Genomic DNA, 17,428 nt, shown 5'->3' on the forward strand with positions numbered 1-17,428 from the left:
TTTTATCAAAAATAGCACCTCCCATGACTAAGGTGAAATGTAAATGAATAGCAGGTTGCTTCATCATCTGCTCCAGCATCACAGTTTCTTCGACTCTCATCTAGAGGGCAGTGCAGACCCGTGTTAAAAACCTGTGTTTCCACAGGCATTACGATGCATAATGCAGAATGCCCACCTCACTATCTCCCTCCCCCTCTGAGACCCAAGTTACACAGACCAGGAAACTGTCAGTGTACAAATGGGAGATCCCCCTTTATTTTATTTATTTTTTTAACCATGTATAATTAGCCTTGGTGGATTTGTAATTTGTGACTGCATTAATGTTGCACGTATCCCACAGACAACTAACCTTGTGTCGGGAGAAGCTTACATTGGCTGGCGGTGTTTGACTGTGTGTGCGTGCAGAGCGTGCAGCGAAAGGGAAGGGCTGGAGACACAGAGACCGGGGGTTTCATATGGAGATCAAAGCAGAGCGAGTCGGGCGTCAACATCCGTTTTCTCCTCTGCCAGAACGCGCCGGGGCCGTCTGCCGACGAAGGATGTTGCTTCATTGTGCATCACAACAGGGACCCTGATTGCAAAATAGATCTCCCTGCGCGGATGCCATCAGTACTCTTTATATTTGGGGTTCACGACAGTGGTGATGGCACTTCTGTAGATGGGGTTGTCTTTCTGGAGCGGAGAGGAAACAAGCGGTCACCCGTCACGACTACACCTCCATGATTGAAAGAAGTGAATTGAACATGTAGGAAACACAACACGGCTCCGCTCTGCTCCGGCAGCCTGTGACCCACACGTGCAGCAGCTGCCGGGAGGCTCACCCTGTTCCAGCGTCTCCGCTCCAGCTCGCTCTGGAAGCGGGCGAACTCCCTGCGGTCGTGGATGCTGGTGAGGAGTTTCCATAGCAGCAGCAGAGCCACGCCCAGCACCACGACGGAGCCCGACAGCACCGCGGTAATCAGCATCACGTTCGGACCTGATGGGCATTCTTGACAGACAAAAGGAGCAGCAGCGGCGGATCAGGCGCTTTGTTTTCTATTGTGGTGCCAATTAGCACGCTTGTTCAGGCTCATTTTGGTTTCATTAAACAACTTTTTGAAAGTGAAGGAAGTAGGCTGCAAAACAATGTATCAAACAAAGCAGAGCTTACAGTTTACATACCTGATGTAATACACTAAAAAGGCACAATGAAAGACTTTTATCAAGGAAACGACTGTCTTTGTAATACAAACCAATCGGCCATATCATTATGAGCACCAGTCTAACATTGGGTAGTTCTCCTTTTAACTTGAAATCATCAAGGCCTAGACTCCCCTACGTCTTCTGGTGTATTGTTGCCGTCACCGACACAACACAACACTGAGACCCAAGCTGCGATATCAGTGATGCTGCCATGAAAGACAGCGATCTTGTTGCTGTCAAAGTCGCTTTAAAGTCAAGCTGTCAGGGTGAGTTTGTAAAAAGCATGCATAATCGAACAGCTATAGAAGTTTTCTTGGGTATTTCACTGTATTTTGCACCAGAATGTTTCATTAAAATGAGCTTTATGTTGAGATTGTAGTCTTTTTCTGGAGTAATTATTTATTTTGGAATTAAAAACATACATTTTCACATGTATACTTTGTGCTAGAACAAAGCAAAGCTTTATAGTATTAATTTAAAGGTTACTGTGGCACTATTTTACCAGTCTGGCCGAGGAGAGATGAAATTGTACTCTATGTGGCGCCTGATAAAATGTATTTGACACCCCTAGCCTAGAGGTTCAAGACACAGACTTGGGATTGAAAGTTTTCAGGTTTGAATCCTACAACTGACAGGTGAGTCCCTGAGCAAGGCCCTTGACTCCACTGTACCTCAGGCATTGCACCGTGGCAGTCCACCGCGCCGAGAGAGGTAATTTCCCCAAGGCAACCAGTAAAGTGTGCTTTCTTTCATCTTCAAGCTGCCACATATCCCCTTTGGGATCCAGATCTCGTTCAGAGGCCACATCAACACCTCAAAACTGAAAGGCCGTTTCCATAAAAGGGTTACATGATATGCCTAATGTTAAGGTAGGCGGTGTCAAAGTAACATCCACATGTTCATCCAAGGTTTCCCATCAGAATGTGTCGTGTTTTCAGGTCATGTTTTCTCCAGGAATCTCATGTAGTCTTGTGGACCCCGATGTGCATTTTGAGAGCTTTCTATGAGAGCCAGCATTAACCTCTGCAGCATCTTAAAGGTACAGTAGACTATTTGTTTACACATGGTCAGCCTTCCACAGTGGAAGGAAGTCGTCGGTGGCCTGTGCTCAGCAAGGAACGGGCCACCGGCTTAAGTCAAGCATGTCAGCCTCCACTCCTCATCTGCACCAGTTCACCTCTTTTCCTTCCTTCAGCCGCTTCTGATGGATTCTGCCCACTAAAAACTAACAAAACCCTACAGAGGCCGCAGTTTTGGAAATGTTCTGACCGAGTTGTCCATCCATCACAGCTTGGTTCTTGTCAAACTTGCTCAAAAGCCCACGCTCACTCATTATTTCCCCCGTTTCCAACAACCAATTTGGGACAAAATGTGGACTTGCTGCCTGATGCCTCCAATCGACTAACAGATGCCACGAAGGATCCGCGGCAATCAGTGTTGCTGACTTGGCCTGTCAGTAGTCATAATGTTATGGCTGATTGGTTTACTTACGATGTGTTTTGGCACGAAAGGAAAGCACAGCTGTACCTGACAAGAGTTTGCCGCTGATAGAAAATAGAGACTTGGTTGTTCCTACCTCGCTCCCGAGCCACATGAACACAAACAGAGTGCTCCTTTTCTCCAGCCCTCATCACAAAGTGCACTCTGCAGCCCTCTGTGTCCACTTCCATGCACCTGTGAAGCCCCGCAGAGGGAGCGACCGTTGCTAAGTCACCGGCCTGACCCACCAAGGTGAGGTTTAGGTGGGCACATCTCCTCTGGCACTCCTTTGGACTGAAGCCCAGGGAGAAGGCTCTGCACAGGACGCATTCTCTGTGGGGAAAGAGCCATCATTACAATCAGGACTGGAACACTCTTTAATAAGGGGGCCTCTGATAGCACGGGGACAGTGGAGTGCTCTGCTTGCTTCGTGCTAATAATTCAGGGCGCTGAGTTCAAGGTGATAAAAAAAAAAGAAAAGAAAAGAAAAGAACAATCTGCTTTTGAAGAGATTGGTGGCCTCAGACTTCCACGCTTTACTTTAATCAAACTTTGAAGGTCATCTGTAGGTTTCCTAAAGGAAAGAGAACAACACATGACCTCGTTGTAGCATATTTCCAGGCTGATTAATGTGCAGACCAGGAGGAAGCACTGCTATCGGCAAGTATGGAGATAGTAACTATACTTTAAAGTAATGCTAAAAGAGATCAGGGGTCTGCAACCTTTATGGCCAAAAGAGCTGCTTTTGTCACTTTCCACCAAATCAAATTAAAAGTGGAAATGCAAAACATGTTCACATATAAAACGAGGCTGGCGTAGATTAAAACTATCTAACTAAACTTTTCTTATACTTTTAACTCACTGGTAAGTCCTCCTTTGGCCTGGATTGGACTTTTTGGTCCGTGGACCTTATTTTTAATACCCTCACAATTAGGACTACGAGTTGCCTTGTAACAGTGCTTCAGCACTACATGTAAAGGCAAACTATAATATCTAAGCAGTAGTTGTTGGTTTTTTTTTTTGCAACTTCGGGGGTAAGTTCCAGAGTTACACATTTTTTTCCCCGATGGCTCCGAGAATGTTTTGTAAAAGGATGGAGAATATCTTTATTATCCCAATGGGAACACTTCATTCGCAGCCAGCAGCACAAAGAGCAACGGCGATGAATAAATAAAAAGACATACAAACAATATAAAGAGAGAGGGGGAAAAAAAAGCCCAACCCTCACATCGTATTGTTTAAAAGCCAAATGGTTGCAGGATTAAAAGTGCCTGTTGAGCCTGTTCGTTCTGCAGCCTGAGGGAAGCAACCTAAACATCCTGAAAAGTGGTGGGCAGGGGTCAGTGGGGACAGCACAGGCTTTCCTTAAGTTGTTGTTTATTATCGTTTTTTGATGCGCCGCAGAAATGCTTTTAGTTTATGAACTTGGAAGCCCCCCCCCCCCCCGAGATCCTCTGCTTCTTCACTTTTATTTGTTCCCCAGAGCAGAACAAAAAAAAGAAAAAAAACACGTTTGGTAATGCTGCTTTTAGCAATTATGCACGCTCCAAGTCACTGGAACGGTCTTCCAAAGGACCTGGGATGATAATCATGTGTTTAAACATACACCAAAAATTGTTCTTTTTAGTCCGGCTTGAAGCGAGTTAGCAAAAGTACTCACATTCTTCAGTTCAGTAAATGTCTTTGGTGAAACTAAAAGCAAAGATTTCATATTATTCACTTGATTTAAGGTAGGGCAAAAAAAAGAGAACAACTGAAGAGACATGCAGGAGCGATTCTATCGCAGAAAACCCACTCAAACACTCAAACTCACAACTACGGAGAGTTACAGTCACCAATTGACCTTAAACTCGTGTTTTTGGATTGTGCGAGGGAAGAAAGGCAAAAGGAGAACATGGAAACTTCACAAGCCTGGGCTCAAACGTACAAATTCTATTTAAAACTTGTATTTTGGAGCTCGTTCAATTGAAGAAGTCACACATGTGAGTACCGGTAGCTGGACAATAACGACAATGTTTTCCTCCAGCGTGTCAGGACTCCCAGGACGTATTCGCCTGGGACTTGGTAGTTTATGGTTGACAGTTGAACATAATAATCTAACTGTTGTCTATTTATGTTTACAACGTATTGCTTTCTGTGTGTGTGTGTGTGTGTGTGTGTGTGGTTTCATTACGAAGCAACTAACTCGTGGCCTGGCGTTCTAACTACATAGTGTTCAGTGTTTCTGTGTAAACCAACATTGTTTTCAAAACTAAGAATGTGAATGCGAAACTTTTCTTGAACGAAAACGCAAAAGTGACGCACTTGTGCTTGGACGGCTGTCGTGTAAACGGGGACTCAACCACTCTTAAATGCATCATGACCTCGTTTTATGAAGCCGTTTGGAAGAATGTGGCGAAAGAAGCAAAACCTCAGCAGAAAAATGAAGACTCAAGTACACAATGTAGGATAGTGACAAATAATGTAATATAGTGTTTTTTTTCAGATTGTGCTGGCGTGTGTCCTCACAGCGGAGACACACTCACACGTCTTATGGACGTGAAGAAGAAGAAGAAATGGTCGGGTCTGGTCCTGCGTACCTGTGCACGGTGCAGATGTCCGGGCAGGAAGGGCAGAGCTCACAAGTCTTGCCCTGGAAGCGGTCGTCACGGCAGAGGCAGGCGCCGCAGTGACACTGGCCTCTGCCTCCACAGACCTGTCCGTCCGGAGACAGACAGGCCTCCAAGCCGAGGGGGCACTCGCACGCTCGCCCGCCAAACGCCGGGGGACACACACACTCCCCGCACACACACCGGCCGTGCCCTGAGACAGAGGAGTTGAGGATGAGAGGTGGTGACTCACCTCCACGGGGGGGGGGCTATTTGTATAGCGTTACCGCCACACCGCCGTCCTCGGTGCTGATCGCAGCCCCCGTCGCTGCACTCGCAGAACGGCCCGTAGTACGCGTGGTGGGGCTTGTTTTGCCCGCTTTTCTGACAAACACACTTTCCACAGACGCAGTCCCCGTGTCCACTGCACACGTCTGACGCGTTGTCGCGGCGACACAGATGCGAGTCGGCCGCCTCGTCGGCCTCCTCTTTAACACATTCGCAAAATGTCCCGACTCTTCCTTCTTCACACCTGTGACACACACAGTCATCACCCACATTTGTGTGCTTTTTTGTTTTTTTTTATGTTTTCCTTCTTCCTGGTTTATCTGAAGTTACACTTATCAGCCATAACATTAAGACCAAGCAAAGCGAATACCTATAATGATCTTACTAAAGCAGTGTTGTAGATGACAGTAGTGGCCCAGAAGGTGTAGAAATGAGAGAGTTCAATCGAAACATGTCAAAAGTATGTTGTAAAAGCCTTTTTTTTGATGAAGACGGAGGAATCCAGTCCAAACATGTCAATGGTATGTTAAAAAAACCTACTTGCATGAAGAAAAGAAAGAGAAAATACTCATAAAAACTAAAGACGCTGCACATGCTCTGAGTACATACAGTTTAGGTTTCCTATGAATAGGTCGGATTAAAGTTAGAGACATAATTTCCCCCAGGGCATCAATAACATACGCTTGTTATTGTTCTTTCAAATCTTACTCCCTGAGCAAAACCCTTGATTTAAATTCAGAGAATTTATTTCATTAAAAAAAATTGCTAAAGGTTAAAAGTTAAAATGAATCCAAAAGATGAGCGACTGTAGCTAAACTTCCACTGCTTTCCAGTCGGCTTGGATCAGCAGTCCAAACTGCTTTAGATTTTGCATGAAATGAATAATACAAAAAACTTTCCCCTTTAGGTCGTCACCTTGAGGGAGAGCTCGGATTTGCAAAGACGAGCCAAATTTTCAACCTGGCTGTATGCAGTGAAATATGTCTGTCTAAACCAGGGATGTCAAACACAAGGCCTTAGGGGCTAAAACCCATTTTCAGTGTTCCTGCCATTTACGTATAAATGGCAAAAAGATTTTAGGCAAAAGAGCGGCAAAACATATAACGTCCATACAACAATAAAAAAGTGCACCTTGTAGTCTGATTATGGTCACTTTGCAGTGGCACAGAACATGTACACCAGGCCTGAAATAACTAAACTAATCAATTCAATTATTACATTCTTCTTTAAAAATAGCACCTGCCACAGTGTGGCAGTAATGAGTCACCTGAGGCTGTAATCTACCTGCACAGCTGTAGAAGCAGCAGACAGTCAATAGTTGGCCTTGTTTTGCATCATGTACACCACAGACCTTTCAGTGCTTTGAGCAAGATGGCAGAGGCGGCTGCCGAAAGTTACATGGAATGTGAAAAAAGAGAAACATCAGGGGGAAAAAACTTCACTAAAACTGCGGACTTCATACTAAATCTGCAAGAAAGAGAAGGTGGAGACAGCAGTTGTTATGCTCACTAAGCATCAACTGAGCTCATGATGTTAATTTTGATCAGTTGTATTTAAATTATGTAACTAAAATGATGAAAAATGCACATTTCTTTAGACTTTTTCTTCAAGAAAATCTGCTCACACCTCACCTGAGTAAAAGGTTAGCTGCAGCCCTAATACTTTATTTACAATTTCCTCTTTGAGTAGCGTGGTACACCCGATCATAAAGCAATAATGGCTCAATCCGATCTCGCGTTTGTGGGCTGGGCTGGACACAGAAGTCCGATCAATGGATTCCTCCCCTCACAACTTCCAGGATCTGAAAGATCTGCTGCTGACGTCTCACGGCCCGATGGGTCAGAGCTTTATTAGTAGTAAAAGAGGAACCTACACAACATCAGCTGGTCGTAATGTTATGGCTGACCCGTGTACACTTGTTAGCACAATGGTTGCTACTTCACCTACCTGCATGCGCCGCACTCCAGACTGCCGTTGCCATGGCTACACCAAGGACTGTGAGGGATCGTGTCCTTTTGACACGAACACTCGCATATGGCGCTCAGCAGGACCTCCACTTCTTCGCTGTAGCCCTGAGGCTTAATCACAACGCGGGATGGCCGTCGGGACGCCGCCGCGCACGGGGGCGCCGTAATGCTCACGTTAAAGCTCACCTGGAGGGGAGGCCAGCATTCCTTAAGCATGATTATAATGTTTCTCTAATTGGAAAATCGTAATTAGCATTAACCAAGATTGCGAATGGCCGCACGATAACAGCGGCGTTTAGGCGATTTAGCCCGTGCGGGGGCCGCCGCCGCCACACACACCTCGTCGCCCACGGAGATGCCGGAGCACCTCCTCCTCCCCCGTCCGCCGTGTCTCGGCCCGCCGTCCTTACAGCGTGAGGCGTACGAGATGTGATAGCCCGGCGGCAGCTTGCTGTTCTCCATAACCACCTCGGAGGTCAGCGCCTGCAGTCAATAAAGCAGTTAACCTATTAAATATGAGGAGGTGTCAGTGGGCTAAAGACCTTTGTCGGAAGGGGCAGAGGGGGAGGGGGTTCCGCTTCACTTACGTTATATGCTTCAACAATTATCTGCAGGATGTTGTGGGAGTTGTTGGAAAGCGTGCCGACCGCACTCTTTGGGAAAATGCTCCTCAGGCCCTGAAGGGAAACGGCAATTACTTCAACATAAGTGAATATGTGTTACTTGACAATCTGCCAGCTGATTCATATGCAACTCCTTCCTGCAACCCTTTATCACCGCAGCAGCAAAGAAGTGAATTTAATGTTAAAGCTCAGACGCCTGGTCCAAAATTACTCCCTTTGGCACATGAATTTTTGTCCACTGGAAAGTAATTTGAAGGATGTTTCTGGACTCAGGATGAAAAACAAGTCAAATGTTAGCGCTCTTCACTGACCTCCAAAAGCACCAGTGTTTATATTCAAGAAGATCACTCGAGTTTATATTCCATGTTCTTTTGAACTGTTAACAAATCAAGAAACCAGCATCGAAGTCATCACAAGGCTCACAGCTCATTCCCGGACGCCACTGGCTTTGATAATAGTGAAAACTGATCAGTGGTGACTTGTTCCTTGACTAGAATGTATTTTGACTCAGTCCTGCCAGTCCAGTCCAAATGCTGGAATTACTCACCCGAACACAAAATCAACACCTCCAAATAATCCCTTCCGAATGTATTGTTTACACCAGTGGTTCTCAATTATTTTCTGTCACGCCCCCCCTAGAGGACAGAATTTTTTTCAGGGCCCCCCCCCCCGAATTGTACTACCATTGAGAACTTGATAATATGTATTTATTTATCTGTATAAACCACTGTATGAGTTGCTGGCACCAGCATTCTGCATACAATCGCCTGATTATCAAAATAAATCTGCTATGGTGTGAGGTTTTTATGCACCTTGCGATGTGGTGGGCAACTTTGTAAGAGGCTAACAGGCTTTTTTGTTTACTGATGCCGCGCTGACAAAATGACCGGCTTGTTGGCGATACTCATGGAGTTTACCATGAAAAAACTCCAGTGGCTTACTGACATAACGGGTGTATGGTCTCCAGGTGTATGGTCTCCAGGTGTATGGTGTATGGTCTCCATGTGTATGGTCTCCAGGTGTATGGTGTATGGTCTCCATGTGTATGGTGTATGGTCTCCAGGTGTATGGTGTATGGTCTCCAGGTGTATGGTCTCCAGGTGTATGGTGTATGGCCTCCAGGTGTATGGTGTATGGTCTCCAGGTGTATGGTGTATGGTCTCCAGGTGTATGGTGTATGGTCTCCAGGTGTATGGTCTCCAGGTGTATGGTGTATGGTCTCCAGGTGTATGGTGTATGGTCTCCAGGTGTATGGTCTCCAGGTGTATGGTGTATGGTCTCCAGGTGTATGGTGTATGGTCTTCAGGTGTCGTCTTCATTTATTTGGTTTCATGCTCCGCTGCCAGAGTTTTTAGGCATAAAACACAAACGGGTGTTTCCTCGTTTCCGACCGTGTTCACGGTAAACCTAAGGGCTATGTAGGCATCGTCATATCTCCTGCTCTGACTAGGTTTATGTTTACTCTCACCTGTTTTCTTTTCCTCTGACGCCTCATCCTTTTTTTTTCACTCCTGTCAGAAACTTCTCCACCTCTCCTCCTCCTCCTCCTCCTCCAGCTCTGTACACCGGTGTTCATGTGTAGTACTTCTTCTACTCTACTGGTTGAACAGGCAGCCTGTTGATTAGTTTGAGCACTGCTGCCACCTAGTGGCTGGAGGCCCTTTTTTTATTGTTCAAGCATGAATAAAGACACTAATACTGAAAGTCGCGCCCGCCTCGCGCCCCCCCTGACACCCCACCACGCCCCCCCAGGGGGGCGCGCCCCACCATTTGAGAAGCACTGGTTTACACCAACTTTGATTTCTTGAGCTCAAGACGTCACGTTATGCTCTGTCATGTAAAATCACTTTTTACCACTAGATGGTGTAGTAAAACTTACTTGTTCACAATCCAGCATGAAAAAAAAACCCCATCATCCATTATCAGGAGTTGATTAACAACATTAACAGTTATATGTACATATATATACATCAACTATATATATGAATACAAGCTAATAAGAAAACTGTTTAATTGAGTTCATCACGCCTTAAGATTGTTCTCAAGTATTTTTGGTTTCTTCTTTTAAGGCAAGTTGGCTTAAAAAGCAGATGTGATGTGTGTTTATTGAAACATGTCAAAGTATGGTTTTAAAAACCAACTTGCCTGAAAGGAAGAATGGCAAAAATAGGAAGCTGCTGAAACGTTAGTCGTTAGTCAACATGCAAGAGGGTTCAGGGTGAGTTTGTAAAAACATGGTGTTTATTGGACATTTCACTGTATTTTGCAACAGGAGGTTTCATTGAAATTGGCTTTACGTTGAGATTTCAGCCATTTTAGGCAGTAATTGTTTGTTTTCATAAAGAGTTAGACATTTTCATCACACGGTTGTGCCACAACAAAGAAAAACTTAAAAGTTTAAAGATTAATACGGCACTATTTTACCAGTGCGGCCCACTCAAGATGAACCTTTCGCTGCGTGTGGCCCTTGAACCGAAATGTGTTTGACACTGACATCAGTTGAAAGCTGAAGTACTTTCCATACACTGCAGTATTGCTTCATTGCTTTAACAGAAATGTCATCACAGTGAAGACAGATGAACTCGTCCCCTTCGGTAGGAGGGAGAGAGAAAACATTTTGAATGAAAACAAAAGCCCAAACAAAAACCAGTGGAGACGGATTAGAGTGTACCTCATACAGGTGTGTGACGTCTTCAGTGACGGCGAAGATGATCTGGATGTTCTTCCGTCTCAGGGTCTCGGCGATGTGGCCCACCGAGGGATAGTCCTGACACGAGTGCAATGCGTCACAGCCTTCCGGTAATCTCCAAATGTGTGTGTAATCAGTAGTTAAGGGTCCGCTCCCTCTTCTCTTTATTGCTGTCCTCCCCCTTTTTTCCCTCCACCCATTGCTCATTCCACTCGCCCTCGCTGACAGTCTTTCCAATCCCTCCGAATGGATAAATAAGTACCATTCAGGGAGGAGTGACACTCGCATCACACACATCCATTCACAGCCTTTCGGGAGATCATTTATCCAGAGAGAAATAGATTAATAATACATCCATATTCACTCCACCTGTCAACTGCCTGGACTGAAATGAGGTCAAGGCATAGAACACTCTTATAAATCTAATGCGAGACCTGTACGGATGTTTAACACAGAGGGGAAAACGCACGCGCTCCACCACACGGCGCACTCTCCTCGCCATCTATACACAAACACTTTGGTTTGAATTACTCCACAAACACTCCAGCTGTGTCCCATCAGGGCGTGCCTGTCAGCATCTTCTTTACCCAGGGAACTACGCTGTTGATTCTGACCTTTAAATCACTGTCTTTGACTCCAGTCTGCCGCAGCCCGGACCTCTATTTCCCCGCCAGGATTGCAGACGGGAATCAATTTGGCACGCGCCGCAACATGTGCTCCATAGGATAAACACTGTACACTCCCTGGGACCACAGCTCCCCGGTGGAAACACACACACACACACACACACACACACACACACACATACTGCTGGGATGGATTGTTTTCCACTGAGCTTCTGCGTCAGTGTTGGAAATGAGCATGTGACATCACCGAGCTGCGTTGATCAGTGGTTCGATACGACGAGGAAGAGAAGGAAACAACATGGCAGGCGGCTCTGCACACAAACGGGAAGTTGACTGACCTAAACTGAAGGATTTCAGCAGCGTAACCTTTCTCAAATGTCCCATGTTTGCATGTTGCGTGTGCACCAGTTATAGTGAAAACAGAAAAGTTTCGTTGGGTTTTGGATGTCCGATTCCATGGCGACGGTGCTCAAAGCCCCTGAAAACACCAACTTTTTGAAAATGGCTCAGAGGTGGAACTTTTTTTTACGACATTATGAGAAGATCTCTGTGGAAATGGAGGAAAACGCATGGCTATTTTTACTTTTAAAAAAAGTTGCATTTACCAATTTATTTAGATTTGAGGCAACGTACGAATCACTTTCTTCCTTTGGACTGGTTTTCGCTTTGAAATGAAAACATTTTAAATGTGTTCGGAATCTGCTGAAACAACATGAAAAAAGGTGTTTTTGGTGATCTGCAGCCAAAACGAGGCTTTACACTGGCACAAAACATATTTGCCAAACCTCTCCCCCGAAGCACGAAGAGGAAATGAGGCTTTGGGGCTTTGAGCAGATTTGCTTGATGAATCATTATGGAAGCGTATAACACCCCCCCCCCCCCCCCCCCCCCCCCTTACTTTAACATCTGATTCAACAGGATGTTTAAAAAAAAACAACCAATAATCTCAAACCTGTGAGATTCCCTTGGTGTACACGTTTTCTTGCAAGTGACACAGTCCGTCATTTGGAAGCACAATGCCGCCTAATTTGCCGTCTCCGGCAAAGTGGAAGCCAGCGTCTGTGGAGAACACCAGCAGACGAGTCACATTTCTCCAGCCGATCTGTTCCTGCGAGTGGAAAAAAAATAAATAAATCAGTCAATGAAATACTGATTGGTGGCAAATTGAGCGCCGTGACAGCATAAGCATTTCTGACAGGCATTTGGGTGAAAGAATGATCTTTTTTTTCTTCCTTTCTTTTTGCTCTTGCACATATAACCACACGTCACATGATCGCGGATGAGCAATACTTAATGCTTCTGTGGTCTTTAAATTTAAACCTGTCAGTATCAATTCGTCCAAGTCAAATTTCCATATTGGAAAACTCGACGGTTCAAGTGAGACGGCATGTTGGAAAAGTTTTCCCGTTTGCGCTGCAAGTCTGTTTCCATGGAGACGGCAGAAACCGTGAACATGATGGAGTTAGCATGCCGGGCCACAAGTTGGCGCTGTTGGTTGTTTATGTAATGAAAGCACAACTTACGATACAAAAACAATCCGCTATAAACATTAACAATGGGAGAACGTGGTCATTTGTTGGTGCAAATGACCAAGTTGTTTTGTTATTACGGTGACGCTCAACTGTAAAACTACCAAGTCTGTGCCGAATGTCAAATGTTCTTATCTACTGAGCATGTGCACAGCAAATATTTTCTAAATGGTGCGCAGTGTCTTTATGTTTGTTTGTTTTTTAAATCTCAGTATATATCTATTTACCATTCTAACCACTGTATATATTGTTTTCATTGTGCCCATCTATAGTACGTTTCTGAATCATTTTCTATTACTCTACTTTCTTCTAACAGGGCACTGGTATGATGTGATGGAGGCTGAGCATTTCCAGAAAATGTCCTTTTCTCCCGTTTACACAAAGGACAATTTTCAGTGTCTCTGACCACCGTTCTCATGTTAACGGACACCCAAAACGCAGCAGAAGTTTTCTTTAGTTTTTAACTTGAAATCGTATAAAAAGGCGCTCAGACAAACTCTCCAAACCTGACTGCTGCGGTTCCCAAACGGAAAATTCGGAAATAGCCCTCTCATCTATTGTCTGCAGCCTTTCCACTTCCTCCACTTGAACACCCACTCAAACAAAAACAAACAATCTCTGGGCCTCTCCAGTCCTGTGTCTCCCCCGCTGGGTTTCCTCACGTTACCTCGCACACGGCGGCCTGCATCAGGGCTTCCAGCCCCCCCTCCGGCGAGTCCAGGTTCCCGGAGATCCGCTGGCCCCCGACCAGCTCGGTGAAGAGGCTGCCGTTGGCGGTGAGGCTCAGGACGTGTCGGTAGGTGAAGGGCGGCGTGCAGGGCCACGGCTCCGTCCTCTTGCAGGGATTCTCCAGCATGTCCTTTGCCACGCTGATGAACGGCATCACCGTCTTGTCCACAAACGCACCGAAACCTTTTTTTTTTGGGGGGGGGGGGGGGGGTAGGGGTGGGAAGAGGGGATGAATAGAGGGGAGTGAGAAGCAGCATAAACTTTTGAGAAGTGATTATGCGACTGAAGGGGGTGAGAAAGTGAATAACTAATGCTCTGGCTACAGTTGTCCTTGAGCGAAGCACTTAATCCCTGATCGCTTCAGCGGCGCTGCTCAGCGGCCAACAGTAAGATTATGATTGTACGGGGCAGCTCCCAGGTGTGCCACTCTTTGAATGTGACACCGGGGGTATTTCATGCAAGGAGCACAGAGGTTTAAAAAGTTGGAAGAAAAATGATCTCAGGTGATAAAGAGGTTGGGGGGGGGGGGGGAGTTCAGGCGCACAGACCCATTCTGACGTCACCGGTGACATTTCTCATCTCCTCCATGAGGTCGGCCCCCAGCTGCTTGACATTGGGCAGGTCGTCCTCCATGGAGAAGGACAGATCCATCAAGTAGTACAGGTCTACAGGGTAGTCCTCCACCCGTCTGAACTTCACCTCGAAGCTCTGAGGCTCACCTGCAAGTCGGAAACGAGGAACTTCGTTCAAATATTTATTCTTCTTCTTTCGCCAAATCACGCAACGTAAGGTTGCAGGGGAGCTGCGGAGGGTCCCGGCTGACTGAGAGCAAACGACATCATGGAGAGGTTAAAATTGTTAATATAGCTGCAACTGTTATAATCATTAGGGAATGCATAAATAACTAAAATGGCTAAAATACTTAAGATTTTTCAAGTAAAAAAAACAAAACTGGAAAAAACAATGGCTATAATTGGCTTCAAATGCAAAACAACAACAAAATGTATTTAAATTTGTATCTACAAAACGTCATAAATGTCAGTTTTTAGTGTGTAAAGCTATTTATTTGAGATGTTTTGCTTTATAGTGATTACAAGTCATTTACATGTTATGTGTCTCCAGACAAATTTGATTTGGTGAAACATTGCAAAAACAGGTCTTTTGGTGATAAAAGTAGCAGAGTTCTGCCCTAAACTAACCTGTAGAAGGGAAACCTGGATAAAGTCCTAATCCTAAAGGATCCTAAAGAGAGAAGATCGGGATGCATGCAGCTGGTTTCTTTTCCTTTTGACTGGAATACATTAAAATAATCACATTATTTTACTGTGTCAGATAGATTACTACCTCAGGCTGCGTCACCTGGTGCTGAGTGATTAATCAAACAGTCACATTAAAGCACACAAAGTCTCCACAGCAGGAGGAAAGAGAAACACGAGGAGAATTAGAAATTCGTCTTGGGCCTGAGAAGGATAAAAAGTTCAGTTTGTTATGTTGTGAAATGAGAACCGAGAAATAGAATAAGACTTGCTTCATCCCACATTCATGCCTGTTTACAACCTTAACCCTAACGCGGACGTTTCAAGTGAAAACGCAGCTTATTTGCATTTTAATTTCAGTAAAGTTTGACATTTACACAGCGGTCTTTTGAAAACGATGCCTGTTTCCATGGAAACGGCAGAAATGCTGAAAACGATGTAGTTTACATGCCAGTTGTTTGTTTTTGTAATGAAATCACACACACACACACACACACACACACACACACACACACACACACACACACACACACACACACACACACACACACACACACACACACACACAATCTAGAACTGCGGTGGCCACGTGCCGCAGAAAAAGTTGCACCTTCCATAGTTTATATGGAGACGGTGGCGCAGCTCTGAGCGCTGCTCTGTGCAGCTTCTACTAATGGGACAATTCGGGATGGAGTTTTCCCTCTGGGGATTAATGCAGTGCTAGGAAAAAGAAAAAAAAAAGTTGTAGCATTTTCAAAAAGTTCCACCCTGGAGAGGTCTTCTAAACATTTTTCAAAAAGCATTGAGGTCTTGTGAACAAACTGTAAAAAAGAAAACAAAATGTAACGAAAGTTTTCCATTTTCGCTTAAAAGCGTTTTTGTGCCTTGTATCGAGGCCGCCGTCATCACAGCTCCATGTTACACAAACATAAGGATATTAAAGGATGAGAAAATATTATGAATATGTAACAAGCAAATGATAAAATGAGAATAATTCTTTCTTCTGTTTTTGAGAGCAGGTGGAGTGGTATATTCAACCTCAACGATCTGCTATGTAATGTGTGTGTCCACTTTGACTGGCAACTTTTTCCCAGTTTATTGCAGGAACGGTTCGCCGAATCATTGACAAAAGTCATAGCACACTATCCATAAAATTTGTGCACGTTGAAGGAGAGTAGTCTTTGTGCCCTGTCTCTTGAAGAGACAAGCACACAGAATAAAAACACACAATAGTATTTACATCATGAGATAAACAATAGAACCCTGACTGACACTCTGGTAAAGTTTTTTTAAGGGGGGAAAAAGTAGACAAGTAATTTTCAGTGGATTATATTGGAGAAAATTGGAGGGAAATCAAATAGACAAGCTGGGACAGGAAACAAACTGGATAGAGATGATTCACTCCGAGGCTAAAACTGATGTCGTGGTCATTTTTTAAGATTTATTTCTAGTAGGAAAAGCTACTTTGTTTCAGTGAGTCGGGTTTATCTGGGCTTACTTGAGTCTACATCCATTCGCCTGGTTACGCTTTAGTTGAGCCACAGACACGTTGATGATTATGTAACTTCATGGATGAGCGGCATGTTTACCCCGACATGCCTGGAGGTTTCATATATCCTACTGTTTCGATGGATTTACCCCCCCCCCCGTGGTGGTGGGAGAGTAAAGCCCCCACCTGGCCTGAGGTGCAGCCGGACACTCTGTGGCTGGAGCTGGGTCACACCACGCCCACCTCCTCCTCCGCGTCGCCTCCCGGACCCAAAGGTGATGTTCCTGTTCTTGACGAGGACGACGGAGCCTCTGGGGTCCTCCAGGCGATGTGGAGGACAGCCCCTCCCCAGCAGCGCCCGGGCCGTGTCACACCGCTCCCACATGGGCTGCCCTACTTGGAGAAAAGCCTTCACACACACATTAAGGTTCGAGTTCCACCCCTTGTGTCAACACACACACACACACACACACACACACACACACACACACACACACACACACACACACACACACACACACACACACACACACACACACACACACACACACACACACACATGCTATAAAAGTGAGTTATTATGGTGCGAAAACAAGAATTTGCATGAGGGAATATGAGTGAGGTGGTTAATGACTGTGGTATAAAGAGTGTAAATGTTACATAATAAAAAACAGCGGGTGTTATTTGTTTATTTTTTTTATTTTTTGTCGCTTCTGTTTGGTCACAACTCAGCTGCATCGTTCAGTATGCAAATAAACATAATTAAAAATGACAAGTGCATTCACGCGCATATATAATACCCCCTTTGAACACTTACTTTTAATGTTTTTGTGTTCCAAAGGCTTTAGAGATTTAGTGATGTTCTAATACAAAATGTTACTTTAAAATAGCCTCAGTTTGCAGATTACGGATGGTGGCTATATAACCAGCTTTATCTTACTTCATCACTATATTTTCCTCATCAGCCTTAGTCAATATTGACT

The 17,428-nt window shown here is 44.9% G+C and overlaps 1 protein-coding gene across 1 annotated transcript; it reads right to left on the reverse strand.

Moving 5' to 3' along the window:
- Positions 1 to 606: 606 nt before the first annotated feature.
- On the reverse strand, positions 607 to 16,830 carry LOC308144183 (integrin beta-1-like; the record flags this gene model as incomplete). The annotated part of the gene is made up of 13 exons (XM_080515240.1): positions 607 to 672; positions 822 to 988; positions 2,759 to 2,994; positions 5,241 to 5,463; positions 5,537 to 5,781; positions 7,485 to 7,690; positions 7,844 to 7,987; positions 8,092 to 8,181; positions 10,799 to 10,894; positions 12,395 to 12,550; positions 13,639 to 13,883; positions 14,249 to 14,419; positions 16,632 to 16,830. 13 exons carry the CDS (start codon positions 16,828 to 16,830, stop codon positions 607 to 609), a joined length of 2,244 nt encoding a protein of 747 aa, XP_080371366.1.
- Between the last annotated feature and the right edge of the window lie 598 nt (positions 16,831 to 17,428).

Source organism: Blennius ocellaris, assembly GCF_963422515.1.
Source record: "Blennius ocellaris genome assembly, chromosome: 19".
NCBI classification, from domain to species: domain Eukaryota; kingdom Metazoa; phylum Chordata; class Actinopteri; order Blenniiformes; family Blenniidae; genus Blennius; species Blennius ocellaris.